General features: G+C 40.9%; 1 protein-coding gene and 1 long non-coding RNA gene across 12 annotated transcripts in view; one reads left to right on the forward strand and one right to left on the reverse strand.

Moving 5' to 3' along the window:
- The window catches only part of ATP10B (ATPase phospholipid transporting 10B (putative)), a 396,549-nt gene that overhangs the window by 14,216 nt on the left and 364,158 nt on the right, over window positions 1-18,175 (reverse strand). For all 11 annotated transcript variants that reach the window (XM_039485882.1, XM_039485878.1, XM_039485881.1 and 8 more), the window contains 5 exons: window positions 9,536-9,724; window positions 7,294-7,915; window positions 6,668-6,774; window positions 5,345-5,471; window positions 3,628-3,812 (listed from right to left, as the gene is read on the reverse strand). In XM_039485882.1, the coding sequence (XP_039341816.1) occupies window positions 3,628-3,812; window positions 5,345-5,471; window positions 6,668-6,774; window positions 7,294-7,915; window positions 9,536-9,724 (1,230 nt within the window). The remainder of the gene's footprint in view (window positions 1-3,627; window positions 3,813-5,344; window positions 5,472-6,667; window positions 6,775-7,293; window positions 7,916-9,535; window positions 9,725-18,175) is intronic.
- On the forward strand, window positions 7,875-13,631 carry LOC120370750. The gene is made up of 3 exons (XR_005583909.1): window positions 7,875-7,964; window positions 9,553-9,743; window positions 13,098-13,631. It is a non-coding gene; the product is annotated as an uncharacterized LOC120370750 (long non-coding RNA).

Here is an 18,175-nt window from a genome sequence, read left to right on the forward strand (position 1 = left end):
CTTCCTTCCCCTAAGATTTCATAAGGGCACAGTGACAGTGTGACATACGGTGTCACCCAAAGTTCGTTTTGCTGTTAGTGCTAAAAGTCTTTTTCTGTGGCATGGCATAGAATACCTGAAGAGCTAATCACTCCCCTTTTTCGCCTTCTGTCAACCTGAGTGATGATTCAGCTCTAAAATATTATTTTCATGTTATGTTGCATAAGGTGCACCCGTAGGATGCTGTAAGATTTAAATTACACTTAAGTGGGAGGTTCTGAAATCAAATGTACCTCTGATATCTAAGAGGAAGCTGCATCACTAAAATGTTCTAAAAATGTTCCTGGGGAACAGCACCTTTCTATGTGTAAACCAGGAAATATATACTGAAAATTTAAGGTATTTTTTAATTAACCCTAAAGAAACTGGCTAATTGCCTAGTGCTGGTCACTAGGAATACATCTAATTTCTAGGATTTTGGTGAGTCTTGGGGGGTAACTGTACCCAGGAGAAGAAACATCTGAGACCAGCGGGAAGAATGATGGGTTGGGGCCCCTTCTTGCAGTATGTCCATCTGGTTTCATTCCCCACTATTCCTGTCAGGGAACCAAAGCCCTTACTGACAGCTGCCTACCCCTGCAGCTGGGCCTCACCTCTTCCTCAGCTCAGGAGGAAGCTGAGTGGTGCAGAACAGTGACTGAGGGTACAGATGTCCTGGCATGGAGCCAAGAAAGGTTTGATGTTGTAGCCCAAGCTGGGCAGCGAGTAGGTAAGAACAGTAAAGTTCCCTGCCCACTTGAAGGGTGGCAGTATCAGTGAATACGGTGGACTAGAGATTTGGGGGAAGTTTTCCACCTGTACAGAAATGGGTCATGCGATTTTGGGCTCAGGAGTGAGGTGGAAAACAGTGCACCCCAAGGTGCCTAAAATGGACATATCTATCTTTAGCATCCTTGTGCACATCACTGAGTATGTGTGTTTTTGTCTTTAAGGAAAAGTGACATCACAAATACAGTAAAGGAATTTCCATTTTAACAACCAGAACTTTACTATAGCATATGTGCGCCACTGCCCTCTGCTGGATGGGATCAGAATGCTCAGCTGTGTCATGAGTCATATACTGGCAACAGTTAAAGGAGATTTTCCTTTAGTTTAACTGGTTGGGAATTGTGCTTTTGGAACAAGAGGCTCTGAGTCATATCTCAACTGCTGCCATGTAATTCTTGGTAGTCATTGTGACAACTATGAAGTTCAAGGTGATCAAAGATTTGTTATATTTACAATTTCACCAGGAATTTTTTTTAACATTAAAAAGTTATTTTCAGACTGCTAAATATAATTAAAGCAGGGTGCAAGTTTTATCACTCCCAGTATTGGGGTCGCAGAATCACTGGTGATTTTCAGTATTACACTGAATGCCAAAAGGCCCCAATACACCCATCTGAAATAAAAAACTTCAACTTTATATACAAATGAAAAGTTTGCATGCACTAAGTGTATATCCCATCAGGTCAACCAGGGTGCTGCACCTAGTAAAATATATGCCTCTTTTCTTTAAAGCAGACGTGTATCAAATCAAATTTACACACTGAAGCAGAGAACATATTCCATGCCAGATTCTGTATCAGCTTTGCAGGCTATTTCCAAAAAGAAAATATTTAAAAAAAAAAGACATTTGTACAGAATTCTGTTCCTGTCTAGGGAGCTGCTAGCCACAGACAAAAGAAGCTACAAAGTAGGCCATCTAACTGCTCTATAAAAGTGTCCATCACAATAAAATATTCAACACTTATTCATTGCTTTTCACATTCAAAGCATTTTACAAACCATTTAGTTAATCCGCACAACAGCTGCATGGAAGTAGGTGTGAAACTAACTTGGCAGTCACTTGGGCAGATAAATCACATGATCCTGCCATATGCCATCACAAGCATCACTCTTGATCCCAAGCAAAGGCTAAAGATGACTTGTTCTAGCCCACTTATGAGCTGGTCCACAATTCTGGTCAGGGAGGAGGGGTAATGTTCAGGCTCTCTTTTGCTTGGGTTTGGCTAGCTGGGCTAGGTCTTGGAAATGAGCAGGCCTATTGGGTGGGTCTTGGGTTTTAGTGGATGGTTAGAATGCTCAGGATGTGAGTAATGAAAAGTGAGGAGGTGGGTGGCAGCTGCCTCTCCCCTTTTAGGGTTACCAGGGCAGGATGGCATCTCATGACATCTTATTTTGTCATCTGAAGTTACAAAAAAGTTGTGGTCGCTTGGCCAAACTTGCGTCTATCCTCATTGGCACCTTCCATTTGCAAGGGTTCACCTCACTCTGCTCTGGTTGTTTCAGAAGTTATAGCTCGCTCCATCAATTCCTTGCTGTGGCTTCCCTTGTGGTGTACTGAAAACTGTTGAAATTAAAAGCTAACATTGTCAGAGTAAGAGGTTTCCTGGTCCTGCTTGCAAACTAACGGGCTCTAGAAGGAAGCATGCAATCTGGGTCTTGTGCAGCCAAGCCAGTGTAGAGCAAGGTGGGTTCAATTGTGACCCCCTGCTTTAAGGAGCAGCCTGCTTTGTTTCTGGTTTTTGGTTAGTGTGCGTTAGGGTTCTGGACTTTATTTCTTAAAGTAGTATTATCTTGCAACCTTCCAGAAAGAGTATTTTATGTTTTTATCTACCTTCTCTGTGTGTATGCTGTGAAACATAACATCTCTGAGTAGCCGTGGCTGAGAATGATAACCCAGAAAAGTTACTTTACCCACAATTTTGCGGAGTATGCCTGTGCTACTCACTGTATGAACCTCTTATTACCAGTGAATTTGCAGGTAATATTTGTGCAAAAATCAATGCTAGACACACCACAGGGAGTACCTAGGAAATGATCTCATTATTTTTACAGGACCATGAGAACTATTATGAGAAGGTTAAACGGAATATGCACTGCTGACCCAGACAAAGAGGTGGTGCTAAATGTTCCCTACTAAATAATTAATTTCTTTTGAAGCCTAACTACCCTAACTCCATTAAGGAGCATGCACTACACCTAGGGTGACCAGATGTCCCGATACTATACGGACAGTCCCGATTTTTGGGTCTTTTTCTTATATAGACTCCTATTACTCCCCACCCCCATCTCGATTGCTGTCTGGTCACCCTAACTACACCTTGCTATAAGGTTTTGAAGGGAATGGAATCTACATCTGCACATTTTTCCCAAGCTGACTCATGCAGTACTTTAAAACTGTCCTCCTACAGAAATCACCAGGAGCTAAATTATCATTGCAAGTGAAAATTCCATTGCAAGGAGCAAAGCCAAACATCAACACTATTATGTGATCAGGCACTTGAACTGCAAATTACCTTTTCTCAAAAGCATAAGATTCAATGCCCTCTTTTTCTTGAAAAAAAAAAAAAGTTTATTTTCATGTGGAAAGTTCATTATATTTTAATCTCATAATAATAATCTACAAAACCTGCTTGGACTCTGAATCTTACCACATGATGTGTGATCTAAAGAGTCAAAGGCCTTTTTCCAATAGGCCTTGAGGGATTTTTTTTTTGGCTTTTCATGAAGCATTAATACAAAATGAAGCATTTCCAAACCCCAAATTATTGAAGGAAATGGAATGCACTTCCCAGCAGGCTTTTCACCCTTTTCTGGACGTACCTTATTTTCAGTATTAATGGTAAACACAGTGTCTTTTTGGTCCAGAAGTTTACAAGAATATGCAATATTAACTGCTGTTTCCTGCTTGTCTCCAGTCAGCACCCAGATTTGTATCCCAGCCTCCCGGAGAGCTGCAATAGTATCGGGCACTCCGTCTTGCAGCCGATCTTCAATCCCTGTTGCTCCTAGTAAAAGGGGAAGATGAGAAGTGAGCCAATTTATTTCCCTTTGTGGTGAGATGGTTTAAAAAAAAAAGATATCAGGAATCTTTAATTCTAAATAAATAAATAAAGATCCATCATTTTTCAACAGCTAAGCCAATGTTACCATCCAGTGGTTGATATAGACTTCAAAAGGCATAAAATTAAGCTTGCATTGAGGGGGAAATCTTTATGTAGATTCCCTATATTTTTGCATTATCTCAAGCCTCACATCAGTCCTGTAGGAAATATATGGATGAATACTGAACAGTTCTAAGTGATTAACATATACAAAAATCTGCATTTAGATTGAGATTTAAAAAAAGAAAACATAAAACAGCAATCAATGACTAGTGACCATTCATTTTACTTGGCACTGCAGTGACTCATTTCATTTCTTTTGAATACTCCAAAATGACAATGTACTAGCCAAGGAATATACTACGTGCATTTTTTAAAAAGTATGGTATCAGTTCCCATCACAGGAACTAGAAAGGATGCAATTCTACACTGAATCTTGGCTGTTTAATTGAAAGACACTCTACCGGCAAGTCAGATGCTTCTTCCATCAAAGGAATGAGATAGGATACAACAAATTTCATCTTTGGAAATGTGAAAACTTAGGTGAAGATGCCAATACTTATACTGAAGGTAAATCACCATATGAAAGAGTGATAAACAGTCATCTCTTATCTTTTCCACTAGAGGCCACTTTGAAGTTGCTGTAACAGTGATTCTGTACATTAAAGATCAGTATTACTTAAAGCAGAAAAGGATATTTTTCTCGGAGGAAAATTAAGTAGGAGTGCATACAGAGGGTTTGTAGTCGGCAAAGGTGAGAGATTCTGACAGCTACACTAGCTCACCTACAGCTCTGTTTAGAGTATTTACTGTTATTATCCTAATTTTTACAAACGTCATTGCAGAGATTATGAAGAGCCATAACAACAACAGGCTGCAATTACATAGATCAGGATGACAAAGTACTGAACATAGGTAAATAGGTTAAACCTGGGCTCCTTTGAAAAGCCAAGCCTAAAATGGCAAAACATTTGGACTCAAGACAGAGAACATTAAACTACTCTCATGTTTATGAAATCATGATGCTTTGATCCTATAGGGATGGGTGCTGTATAAGTACCTACATAGATAACTTTTTGCATGATGTACTGTAGTTTTTTCAAAGTGGAGAAAACTAACAGTAGAACACAAATAAATCATAAACTCATTGGTAAGCGCGTGTGTATGCAGAAAAGGCACACAAACCTTAGGTACCAATTTAAAACACTGTGCACCAATGTTAGTGCTCTGGACACAGCTTATACATATAAAAATATTTGCCCTTGGAAGCTGCATCCAGCGCTAAAGAGTTTGATATTTGTACCAAAGAATTGCAAAGGGCCACAGCAAGACCTTTTCATATAAATTTGTCTAAGTCATTGTTTCTTTGGTTACCAAGAACATCACTTGAAAGCAAGCAATATTTCACTCAGTAACAAGTCTTTATTTTTAGCTACCTAGCAAGGTGAGTTTGGTCTCCAGATGCTGTGCTGTGTCCATTAGCAGCTCATCTCTGTTGTCAATCGCTGCCTCTGCCTCACGACGAAAATTGGCCCATTTCCGAAAGTCATCTTCACTCAAAACCTGTGCAACAGGGATACAGGTATGCCATATATTCAGATTTAGGTAGAGCAGTTGCTCGAACTATGTGTAGTCTGTGGCCCACTGTGGCACAACACAACCCTTTCCTGGTGGTTCACAGAACGAAACAGAACCAAGAATCAAGCAGTGAGGAAGAATTGGGGAGTTGTGAGAGGAAAGGTGTCCATGAGAGGATGCATAATGGAAAGTTGGCATGGGCAGAGTATTGTTGAGGTAGAATACCGAGTAATGGATTTTTTAGGGAATCCTCGGCTACAATTGAAGATGTTTATGTTTTAAAAATAACTTCTTTCTTTGCATTTGAGTCTTATCCTGTAAATCACAATCTTGCATCTATTACTTCTGTCTATTGGAATAAAATATTTTGATGCAACAGTTTCTGCATTATGTCTTCCCCACTGAACCTAAGAAGAGCTCACCTTGATCTAAACTGGGGAAATAGGGCAGCAATATTTTGGATCCCAGAGTAGTAATTACTACCCCAGAGTCCATTTGCAACATATCACATCACCTTTAACCTTGCCCAACTGAAAGCTGCATGTACAAGTAGCAATGAGGAAAAACAGATTTGCCTTCTCAATTTGCATAAAATAGTATAGACAGCTGCTGTCACATCTTTAAGAGAGGCATGGCCTGGAAAGACAACTGTTCTCATTGCTGCTCAACAAGGATCAAGATAGAGAATTGCATGCTGGGACATGTTGTTTCTGAAGGCTGGACTCCAGACCTCCATGGGTGGATTTTACCTGTAGGCTGAACTTTCATCACCACTGCATTAAAACACTCAGGATAAAGCACAACTCCTCCAAATTGAGTACAAGATGTTTGAAAGCTGAATGCCAAATAAAATTTAAAAGAACAGCTAATAAATTGTGATTCTGTTTGATCTTGCCTGGAATCACTAACTAAGAATAGATAGGGTAGTCACAGGAGACAGATATTGCTGACCAGTGACCCATCTAGATAAAAGATCTTGTCTCTGACAGCGACCAAATACTTCAGAAAAAAGTGTAAGATCAATTTGTCTGTAGGAAAAGTTCCCTTCTAATCCTTGGCAGTTCGGATTTGGTTTGTGACTTTATGCATAAGGGTTTATAATTCTCTGATTTCACAACTCATAAATCTGTTCACATGTACAGGACATTGTTAACAAATAGCATTAGTCCAAATACTCTTACCTTCTTAGCTATGCACAGGGTTCGCAGGCCATATCGTGCATACCAGTCCAGGTGTTTCTGTGTTTTAGCATGTATTCTTCTCAGCTTCCTCCCCATATTAATGTCAGCTGTGAAAAATAATCAGTCAGCTACTTATTTCTAGCACAGAGCATTCCATACCCAACAGCCAAAATAATAATAATAATAAACAGGCAACACAGGAGCTGGTGTACTAACAGAACAGCAATCCCTTGCAAAGCCCATAAATATTAATTTGTGTTCCATAACCCCACAAGCATATGCTCAAGGATGGCATTTCTTGGTCTTCTTTATGTTACTGCTCCATTGCTGCCAAGTTAAAATACACTGGTCGGGGTTATATGACAATATTATTGCAGAGTACACCATCCAGTTAGTTTAGGCTGCCTGGGAATCCTAATTAGCCTTTTCCATATTTCAAGCACTCTTCGGGTTAAATGAATACCTCTATTTTGATCTGCAGCAATACTACTATACTAAGGGACTTATTCCTGTATAATCCTAAAGCTTGGATATAATATTGTATGCAGGAAGAAGTACTGTAAACTTCCCGTACTTATTAACAGACAACATAACGATAATAGTTCACTAGCTGGTGCACTAATTACCTTTGGCAGGGTCTTCCAGTAAATCCATTACGACAGAGTCAGCTCCCTTGGTGTAGACAATTATCTCATTGGTAAAGGGGTGCCTCACCACCACAGACATCCTTTTCCTGACTGAGTCAAAACCCAAGGTGCAGAGTATGTCAAAGGTCAGGAGGGTACCTTGTGGCAACCTCACAGTTACCTGCTCAGGGGTCCTGGACATTAAAGTGAAACTGTAAGCCCGGGCAGCATGGACAAGGGCTGCCTCATCTGGGCTCTCAGCCTCATAACAAAATTCTGGCTGCAAATGGCCTTGACTAACAGACCCAAACACCTCATCCAGGGAAGCACCCCCCATCTCTGTGCTGACTCCCCTGGGCATTGCATCTGCTCTATCATCACCATTGTAGTCACCATCTGTTGAGTTGGAGCAAGTGTGGGTGGAAATGTCATCTTTGTTATAGGAGTCTGTGGCAGCTGGATTCTCTTTACTGTTCTTTGCATTAACACTTGCTCCTAGGTCTGAACTGGACTGAGTCAATGAGAAAGATTGACCAAGGTTTGCTAATTTTAGCCGTTGGAGCAGCTGGTGAATCCTCTCCAAGGAGATCCCTGATGGTTTCATCAGTGGTGGTGCTGTAACCTTAAGACATGAGAAGACATTGGGAACATTACACCTGAAATTAAACAAGGTGAGCCACAAGAGCGTTTGCAAATTCCCAGTGCAGTTCTGTGCATCAAAGTAATGATTTAAAAAAATATATGTGCCTGTCCTTTTTCTAACTAATTATGTCAAGGGATTTTCAGGACAACAGTTAAGTTGGCTTCTAGATTCAGTGGTGATCTATGGCAGAGACAGAGTGGTGCCTTAAAAACCTCACCAACTATCTGAGATAATTAAGCAAGGTTTTACAGTGAGAACCGCGTAGCATTCAAATATTTCCTAAAGTATAAGGGGATGCTGCAGACACTGAGGTAGCCATATTGATTTATCTTACTTAAGACTGGCAAGTTCTTAAGGGCCACTGTGGTAAACAGGGAGATATGTAGGTAGGGGTAGAGAGGAGTTATTTAATTTAAGAGCCAGTGTGGACACAAGACCAAAGAGATATAACTAGCCATCAACAAGTTTAGGCTTGAAATAAGGCAAAGGTTTCTAACAGTCAGAGGAGTGAAGTTCTGGAACAGCCTTCTAAGGGGAGCAGTGCTGGCAAAAAAGCTAACTGGCTTCAAGACTGAGCTTGCTATGTTTATGGAGGGGATGATGGCATGATGAGACTGCCTACAATGGCATGTAGCTGATCTGCGACTGCTAGCAGCAAACATATCCAGTGGCTGGTGATGGGACACTAAATGGGGAGGGCTCTGAGTTACTACAGAGAATTCTTTCCCAGGTGTCTGGCTGGAGGTCTGACCACATGCTGAGAGTCTAGCTCAGGGGTCAGCAACCTTTGGTACACAGCCCATCAGGGTAATCCACCCATGCCAGTTCCCACAGCTGCCATTGGCTGGGAACCATGGCCACTGGGAGCTGTGGGGGGGCTGTGCCTGTGGATGATCAATGTAAACAAAATGTCTCGTGGCCCACCAGCGGATTACCCTAATGGGCCACATGCCGATGGTTGCTGATGACCATATTTGGGGTGGGAAGGAATTTTCACCTTCCTCTGCAGCATGGGGCACAGATCAGTTTCAGGTTTAAACTAGTGTAAATGGTGGATTCTCGGTAACTTGAAGTCTTTAAACCAGGGGTTCTCAGACTTTTGTACTGGTGACCCCTTTCACGCAGCAAGCCTTTGAGTGCGACCCCCCTTATACATTAAAAACACTTTTAAAATACATTTAACACCATTATAAATGCTGGCTGCAAAGCGGGGTTTGGGGTGGAGGCTGATAGCTTGTGACCCCCCCATGTAATAACCTCACAACCCCCTGAGGGGTCCCGACCCCCAGTTTGAGAACCCCTGCTTTAAACCATGATTTTTGGACTCCAATAACTCAGCCAAGGGTTAGGAGTCTATTACAGGAGTGGGTCGGTGAGATTCTGTGGCTTGCAGTGTGCAGGAGGTCAGACTAGGTGTTCATTATGGGCCCTTCTGACCTTAATAGTTGAATAGCAGTCACTGGAGTTATTGCAGACAGAAGATAGAAAACCATATGGCAATTCCAAAACAGTGCTTTGTTACTACAGCAGATAGCTTTCAATTTTAGTATACAGATTTTAAGCAAATCAAGTCTCCTTATGTATTTAAAGTAAGATTACCCTTTGTCTTGGCTCAGTTGCTGTGGAGACCACAACAGTATTACAGATAGCCAGTGCAAGAAAAAAGTCAGTAACGGACGTGGTGGAGCAGGTGTCCTTTGCAGATGGAAATGATGTCAAAGACTCTATCTGGAGTGCAGCATCTCTCACTTTCATCAACAGCCTGTTATCAGGGGTCACATCCTTTTCCTGGAAGAGAAGTTATTCAGTAAGGACCACATTTGGGATTGTGTACGACCTGCACCTTAGGTTTTCTAGAGTCTTCAAGGAAATGCTTGTACAGTATTATATACTCAAATGAACTCAGCAGATAGAAAAAAAGATAGAATTCCCACTGTTGCATAAATAGATGGTCAAGGTCACACATCATCACTAATGAAATGTTCAGAGATCTTCCTGAAGAAGAAAAGATTCTCCATCTCGGAGACTATGCAAATGAGGTGCTCAGATATGATGATGATGGAAGGTAGAATAAGAACCTACATAGAACAAAATAGGAAAGTGGTCACTTCACTGGGCTTGCAAAAAGTGCAAGTCAGGCCGGAATCTGAACCTAGATCATTAAAATTATGTTATACAATCTGCACTATGGCACTAAACCCATACCCAGACCTAAATGGGCAGATCCTTGAAACCGTTGATCACTGAGTTAAATGGAATGCTTAATAGGGACAAGTGACCACCCAATGAATTCAGGGCCTATGTTTAATTTTTGCTCTTCACTCTGTATGGCCAATTTCACATCTTGTTCTCATACCATAATGTCATTTCCAAAAAAAAGGAAAGAAATCAGTCACACCCCTCGAAGTGTTTTCACTGAATTTTTTTAAGAGATCATAATTCCTGTGACATGGTATTGTAATCCCTAGCCCCCACTTGATTTTTAATACATTTGAATTTAGTTCAGGCCATATTTAATAAGATCTTCCAGTTTTAAAATACGAGCCTCTGTAGGAGCCAAGGCTTTTAGATTTCTTCTTTAAACTACTGCCAAAACAATTTAGCTTCCTTCTCAGTTCATCTCTGCCATTGCCGTCTCCTCCTTCAATCTGGCACAATTATTATGAAGTTCCCTAGTATGCAACAACAATTAATCAATAACCTTCAGGCTGTTTTGTGCTGAGCTGAATGTGTTACATTTTAACTCCCGCTTGCTAAAGTGAATAGAGATTCTTAAATGATCTAATAATTGAAAATTGAAAAATAAAATCTATTGCAAATTATACTGGATATATGCATTCAGCTCTCAGCTACAGGAGATCCTCTTGTGCCTCTGGGGTTGCTGTTTTAAACTAACATTCCTTTGAAATAAGTGAAAGATTTAGAAACACCAAGTACATTCAGCAGCAAAGAAAGTGCATTTGTGTTAACTGGCTGCTACAGCATCACACAACGGAAAAAAACACAACCTGAGGTTCCCTATTACTTGCATAATTTCAATATAAAAACACAAATTCCCAAAAGCCAAAGCAAATTTTTCCAGGATCCATACACATTCTAATATAGTAACTATTAATTACTGATTACTGAACATCTAGCTATTTATTCCGTATCTGTGCTCTTTTTATCAAATCCACCAAGGTACACTCATGCAAGCAGCAAAGCACAATAACATATAGCTCTCTCTTGCTCCTGTCCATCACCCATCCATCCAGTTTCTACTGCATCTATATCATTAGTATCCAGTACTGCAGCACCATGCAGCAGACGAAGAATTATTTAACCTCAGGTATGCTACTTGTGCGGAAACTTTCTGTACTATATTTCTCTGCATATTACAATTATTGAATGTTGAGGAGACACTGTCAGGTTTGAAAAACTAGACAGTGCACAACTGAAGCTTAGAAGAAAAGTTTTCATTATCTTAAAAAATGACAACAGATGTTGGCTTGGTTTTATATGTTTCCATGTAGCTGGATGGTAATGTATAAGAGACAGATGGTGAAACTGACACATCTATTTTCACTGACCAAGCTGAGTGAAATGCAGAAATTAAACAATCAGCATTAAGAATGAAAAATCAATTAAAATTTAAAACCCCCTCCATTGTTAGTAAGCTAGTTTGTTATTTATAAAATGTGTAAGGCTATTTAAGTTTTAAAGGGTAATTTCTTAATAGTTTTCATTTGAGTGTCCCTTTAAATGAATACAAAACTAAAAATAAGTTATTGACTTTAAAAGACGTTAACTATGAAAACTGCCAGTCTTCAAGAAATGTTTCTAATTATAGTGATATTTATAAGACATGCAATAGCAGACTTATAAAATCTAGATCAAGAGTACTGTAAGAACCTTCATTTAAAAGGCATAGCAAATGGAATATGGACAGTGATAATCCTCTTTTATCTTGTTCCATAATTTATTCCTTTTCATATTGTAAGGTTTTTCTTTCCATTCTTTTATAGTACAAGGAAGTCCTCTCCCCATCCCAGGGTTTATTTTTTATTTTGTAGCACATGATTTGATGCAGCCTTTTTCGCCCAGAGAAGTTGCAGCAGCAGCAGCAGCAGGAGACAAAATTAATAAAATAAATTGGCTATCTCGCCACTTGAGACACAAATAGAAACCATGAAGCTGGCCAACATAAGGGAACATTTGTAGGTCCCAGCATGAAATGGGTAATTCTGATTGGGCTGCAGGCTGTTTCTCAGTGAAGCTGGGTTTTGATGGATACAAAAAGAATTAGTTTTCATTTTCATCTGTGGCTTGAAGGAAAGAGAAATCTGATTTCTCACCTATAAACGTCTCAATAAGATTGATCTTTCACCTTCCCCACCCCGCCTCTCCATTTCCTCACTGAATCAGGGAGAAATTAATGAAACAGAAAACATTCTCTCTCTGGGGCTTTCTGAAATACAGCTTTTTTTTTACCATTTTTTATTCCTTTCCCACCCATATGATCTTAAGTTATGCAGAGTTAATACAAATTCCCTGGCACTGGTATAAACACTACAAACTTGATAGGTATTCTGAACTTTAAATAATCTCTCTCTTTCTTCATGGGAATTGATTAGGTAGACCAGGGGTAGGCAACCTATGGCACACGTGCCGAAGGTGGCACATGAGCTGATTGTCAGTGGCACTCACGCTGCCCGGGTCCTGGCCACCGGCCCAGGGGGCTCTGCATTTTAATTTAATTTTAAATGAAGCTTCTTAAATATTTTAAAAACCTTATTTACTTTACATACAACAACAGTTTAGTTGTATTTTACAGACTTATAGAACGATACCTTCTAAAAACGTTAAAATGTTTTACTGGCACGCGAAACCTTAAATTAGAGTGAATAAATGAAGACTCAGCACACCACTTCTGAAAGGCTGCTGACCCCTGAGGTAGACCAATTTTCAACCTGGCTTTAACTCAATCTCTAATTTTGCAGGGGTAATTCTTAATGGCACCAGACACAAGTAGTTTGGTATCCAATTGCTGTCATTTATGCTAAAACTTACTGTGAGGTGGAAAACATGGGCACAAGTATTTGCAGGAGCACAAATAGAGGACACTACTGAAAAGTTAGACTATGCTGCCTCTTGCATCATATTTTTGTAATTTCTATTCCAGAATGGACCACACAGTGCTGCTTATATTTTTCTCCAGGATCAGCAGACTCCATTTTCATTAACTCCATCAAATGCCACGAAAGAAACATCATCATCTGCTTCCTTCTCAGAATTACACTGACAGCAACATATGAACTGATGAAACCATCTCATATTTCAACAAAACAGCAAAACCCGTGAAGCATAGAAGCACTCACAAAACATTCAAGCTTGGATAATTCTTGTAACCACCTAGCTCCACAATCCTAAAACCTCTCAAGATATAGCGATAAAGTGTAAAACCCATATAACAGGGCATTAGGAGATGTCTGGGAACCCAACTGGGTTTGGGGAGGAGTCACCCAAGCTAATGGTTGGCACCTCCTTGTGGCGGATGTCCAGTGCAGGTACTCCCTAGGGAAGATATACAGTGACTGGATAAATGGCTTGGAAAAGGACTTAAAAGGAGGTGTCAGTAAAGGTGTGAACGGGGGACGGTTTGGGACCCATAGGAGCTAACCCCATTATTATAGTCCACCTTAACCCTCCTATGAGGTGGGGGTGGGGGATGGTAAGGTCCTGTCAATGGATTTGCTTGAGTGACCTGGATGGAAAAAGAGGGGGAGCTGGTAAAAAGCCCCCTTGGTAATTATGATATAAACATGGGTTTACCTGCACTGCACACTTTTATCTGCCAGGTAGTCCCAGACATCTAATAATAAAGTTGTGGCCTGCTTAAACCCATGTCAAATATCTGTTGTCTTTCTTTCGGGATAGCCAGACAAGAGATTACTAACAGTACAAAAACACTTAAAAGTAACTAATGCAGACTGCTTACCACCAGTTCATGTAAGACCACTTTCCAGGTGGCTTTGCAATCACAGTATAATAGAAGTGGTTGGGAACTTTTTGACAAAAATACTTTTTGTTGCAAAATGCTGATTCATTACAGAAATGCGTTGGTTTTAATTAAACTTTTATCAGGAAGATTTTTTAGGTCCAGAAAGAACTGCTGATGTGTGAAAGAGACCCATTTGCCCCAGAATAGCCTATAGCAGGGGTGGCCAACTTGAGGCTGAGAAGGAGCCAGAATTTACCAATGTACATTACCAAAGAGCCACAGTAATACATCAGCAGCCTCCCCACCAGCACCCCGCTCCACTCCCAGAGCCTCTTGACCACCAGCAACCCCGCCAATCAGCGCATCCCCCTCCCTCCCTGCACCTCCCGATCAGCTGTTTCGTGGCATGCAGGAGGCTCGGAGGGGTGGGGGGGAAGGAGCGAGGACATGGCAGGCTCGGGGAGGGGGTGGAATGGGGGCAGGGCCTGTGGCAGAGCCAGAGGTTGAGCAGTGAGCATTCCCTGGCACACTGGAAAGTTGGTGCCCGTAGCTCCAGCCCGAGTCGGTGCCTATACAAGGAGCCACATATTAACTTCTGAAGAGCCGCATGTGGCTCCAGAGTCACAGGCTGGCAACCCCTGGCCTATAGTCTGTTGGAGAGTGCCGACAGAAACAGTCAGTCTGTCTCTCTCTCTGAGCCAACAAATATTTAATTGAGATTGAGGGAGACTAGCTTTACAGCCAGATGGTGAGAGCACTCACTTGCAATGTGGAAGACCCAGGTTCAAGTCAATGGTACAATTCAAGGCAGATGAGGAATTTGAACCTGGGTCTCCTGCTTCCCAGGTGAGTACCCCTAACCAGTGGGCTGTTTTCCTCATGAAACAATTTGGAAGGTCTTTGCTTTGTCCTGCATCAAAATGGAAACAATGTTAAAACCTTGACATTTTCTGCAAAATTGAATTGGTGTTTTCCAGCCAGCCCTACCACACACAGAACATTGCTTAAACAAAAGAAAAAGGAACTCTTTATACTTCCTTTTGGTCCCACATCTATTTGGCATTTACAGAAGATTCTCTCTTTTCAGCACTATTACTTTCCATTAAAGCTCAGCAAATTCCATAGCAGACTATTATATTAGCAGCTCTCCTACTTTAACACTTCTCTTGGCAACAGCCCCACCAGGCAGGTGCTCACAGCAGATGCAGTACTAACCTGTATCCAAAAATCACTCTTCTCAGCATTGCAAAGATCTTAAATTTTCCTTTTATCATGGGCTACCAGTTTTCATAGCTGGTACAACACTTGGAAACTTGGCATTTAGAAGCCAAAAAAAAAAAAAATAGTAGAATCCCAGCTTGCGGCCCTTTGGACACTCCTGTCTACTATATAGAGAAGAATTTTTTTCTTTCCCTTTGTCTGTTTGATACAAAGATTCAGGAAAATGTACATGGAGAATCCAAATTCTAAAAACATAAGAATGGCCAGTGGTTCATCTAACCCAGTATTCTGACTTCTGACAGTGGCCAATGCCAGATGCTTCAGAGGGAATGAACAGAACAGGCAATCATTGAGTGATCTGTCCTGTCATCCACTCCCAGCTTCTATGCAGTCAGAGGCTAGGGACACCCAGAGCATGGGGTTGCATCTTTACCATTTCTGTGTATAGCCATTGATGGACCTATCCTCCTTGAATGTATCTAGTTCTTGTTTGAACCACGTTATAGTTTTGGCCTTCACAACATCATCGGGCAATGAAATCAATAGGTTGACTGTGCATTGTGTGACGAAGTACTTCCTTATGATTGTTTTAGACCTGCTGCCTATTAATTTCACTGGGTGACCCCTGGTTCTTGTGTTATGTGAAGGAATAAATAACATTTTTTAATTCTCTTTCTCCACACCTGTCATGATTTTATAAACCTCTATCATATCCCCTCTTACTCATCCCCTTTCTAAGTTGAAAATTCCCAGTCTTTTTAATCTTTCCTCATATGGAAGCTGTTCCATACCCTTAATCATTTTAGTTGCCTTCTCTGTTCCATTTCCAATTCTAATATATCTTTTTTGAGATGGGGTGACCAGAACTGCATGCAGTATTCAAGGTGTGGGCGTACCATGGATTTATATAGTGCATTATGATATTTTCTGTCTTTTTCTGTCTCTTTCCTAATGGTTCCTAACATTGTTAGCTTTTTTGACTGCTACTGCACATTGAGCAGATGTTTTCAGAGAACAATTCACAATGACTCCATGATCACTTTCTCGCATGGTAACAGCTAAATTAGACCTCATCATTTTGTATATGTAGTTGGGATTTTGTTTTCCAGTGCGCATTACTTTGCATTTATTCACATTGAATTTTATCTGCCATTTTGTAGCCCAGTCACCCAGTTTTGTGAGATCCCTTTGTAACTCTTTGCACTCAGCTTTTGATTTAACTATTTTGAGTAATTTTATATCATCTGTACATTTTACCCCTTTTTCCAGATCATTTATGAATATGTTGAACAGCACTACTCTCAGTACAAATCCATGGGCGACCCCATTATTCACCTCTCTACATTCTGAAAACTGACCATTTATTCCTACCCTTTGTTTTCTATCTTTTAACCAGTTACTGACCCAGGAGACGACCTTGCCTGTTATCTCAGGCTCTTAAATAAACTAAGCAGTCATAAGTGTGGGACCTTGTCAAAGGCTTTCTGAAAGTCCGCTATATCCACTGGATCACCCTGGTCCTCATACCTGTCGACTCTCTCAAAGAATTCTAATAGGTTGATGAGGCATGATTTCCATTTCAAAAGCCGGCTTGACTCTTCCTCAAAATATCATGTTCATCTATGTCAAGGGTGGCCAACCTGTGGCTCCGGAGCCACAGGTGGCTCTTCAGAAGTTAATATGAAACTCCTTGTATAGGCATCGACTCTGGGGTTGGAGCTACAGGCGCCAACTTTCCAGTGTGCTGGGGGTGCTCACTGCTCAACCCCTGGCTCTGCCACAGGCCCTGCCCACACTCAACCCCTTTGTGCCCCCTCCCCTGAGCCTGCCATGCCCTCGCTCCTCTCTCCTACCCCCGGAGCCTCCCGCATGCCACGAAACAGCTGATTGAGAGGTGTGGGGAGGGAGGGGGAGGTGCTGATTGGCTTGGCTGCTGGTGGTCAAGAGGCTCTGGGAGAGGAGGGGGGTGCTGATGGTGGGGCTGCTGATGTATTACTGTGGCTCTTTGGCAATGCACATTAGTAAATTGTGGCTCTTTCTCAGGCGCGGGTTGGCCACCCCTGATCTATGTGTCTGATAATTTTGTTCTTTACTACAGTTTCAACCAATTGACTTGGTATTGAAGTTAGGCTTACTGGCCTGTAAGTGCCAGGATCACCTATTGAGTCTTTTAAAAAATTGTTGTTATATTAGTTATCCTCCTGTCATTTGGCATGGAGGCTGATTTAAGTGATAGGTTACATACTACAGTTAGTCGTTCTGCAATTTCATATCTGAGTTTCTTCAGAGCTCTTGGGTGAATATCATCTGGTCCTGGTGGCTTATTACTGCTTAATTATTCAATTTGCTCCAAAACCTCCTCTACGGCAAGTAGAGCAGGAAACCCTATTTCTAACTGAATTTGCAGTGTGAAGTGAGAAAATTTTTAACTCCCACCCTTAAAAAAAATGCAAAAAAGAACTGGAGAGAGAGGCAAGAAGCTATAGATTCTGATTCAATGATTTTATGATAATAGGAAAAGTAGTTGGGGAAAAATTCTCTTGAAGGAGATGTTTTACACACCAGAAATGTCATGATCCATAAAGCAAATAGATACAGAGAAGTTCTCAATGTGCTATGTGGGAAAATGGGATGCAAGACAACAGACCAGCAAGCAATAAGATTATCATGAAATAAATAGATTCCAGAAGTTAACAGAGTTCTAACTGATGTTCACTTCTACATAACAGAGATACTGAGTTAGCAAGGCAGAAGCTTGAAATAAATGCATTCATAAGCCTAAATCCCGCAAACAAAAGTCACTGAGAATCAGTGGGCATAAGAGATTTCCATCTGGAGCTTCTTTGCAGAATAAGGGCTTAGGGTTTGACCCCCTAAAGTGCTGAGCACTCTGGCTGAAATCCAGTAAAGCACTTGAGTGTGTGTGTAACAGAGCAGAGTGGAAAAGTAACAATATTTGGGAAAATTTTGTTCCTGTTTTCAAATTTCAAAAAAAAAAAAATCAAAATTCTGAATTTTGAAAATTTTCAACCTGCTGT

The sequence above is a fragment of the Mauremys reevesii genome, linkage group 8 (assembly GCF_016161935.1).
Source record: "Mauremys reevesii isolate NIE-2019 linkage group 8, ASM1616193v1, whole genome shotgun sequence".
Taxonomy (NCBI): Eukaryota; Metazoa; Chordata; order Testudines; family Geoemydidae; genus Mauremys; species Mauremys reevesii.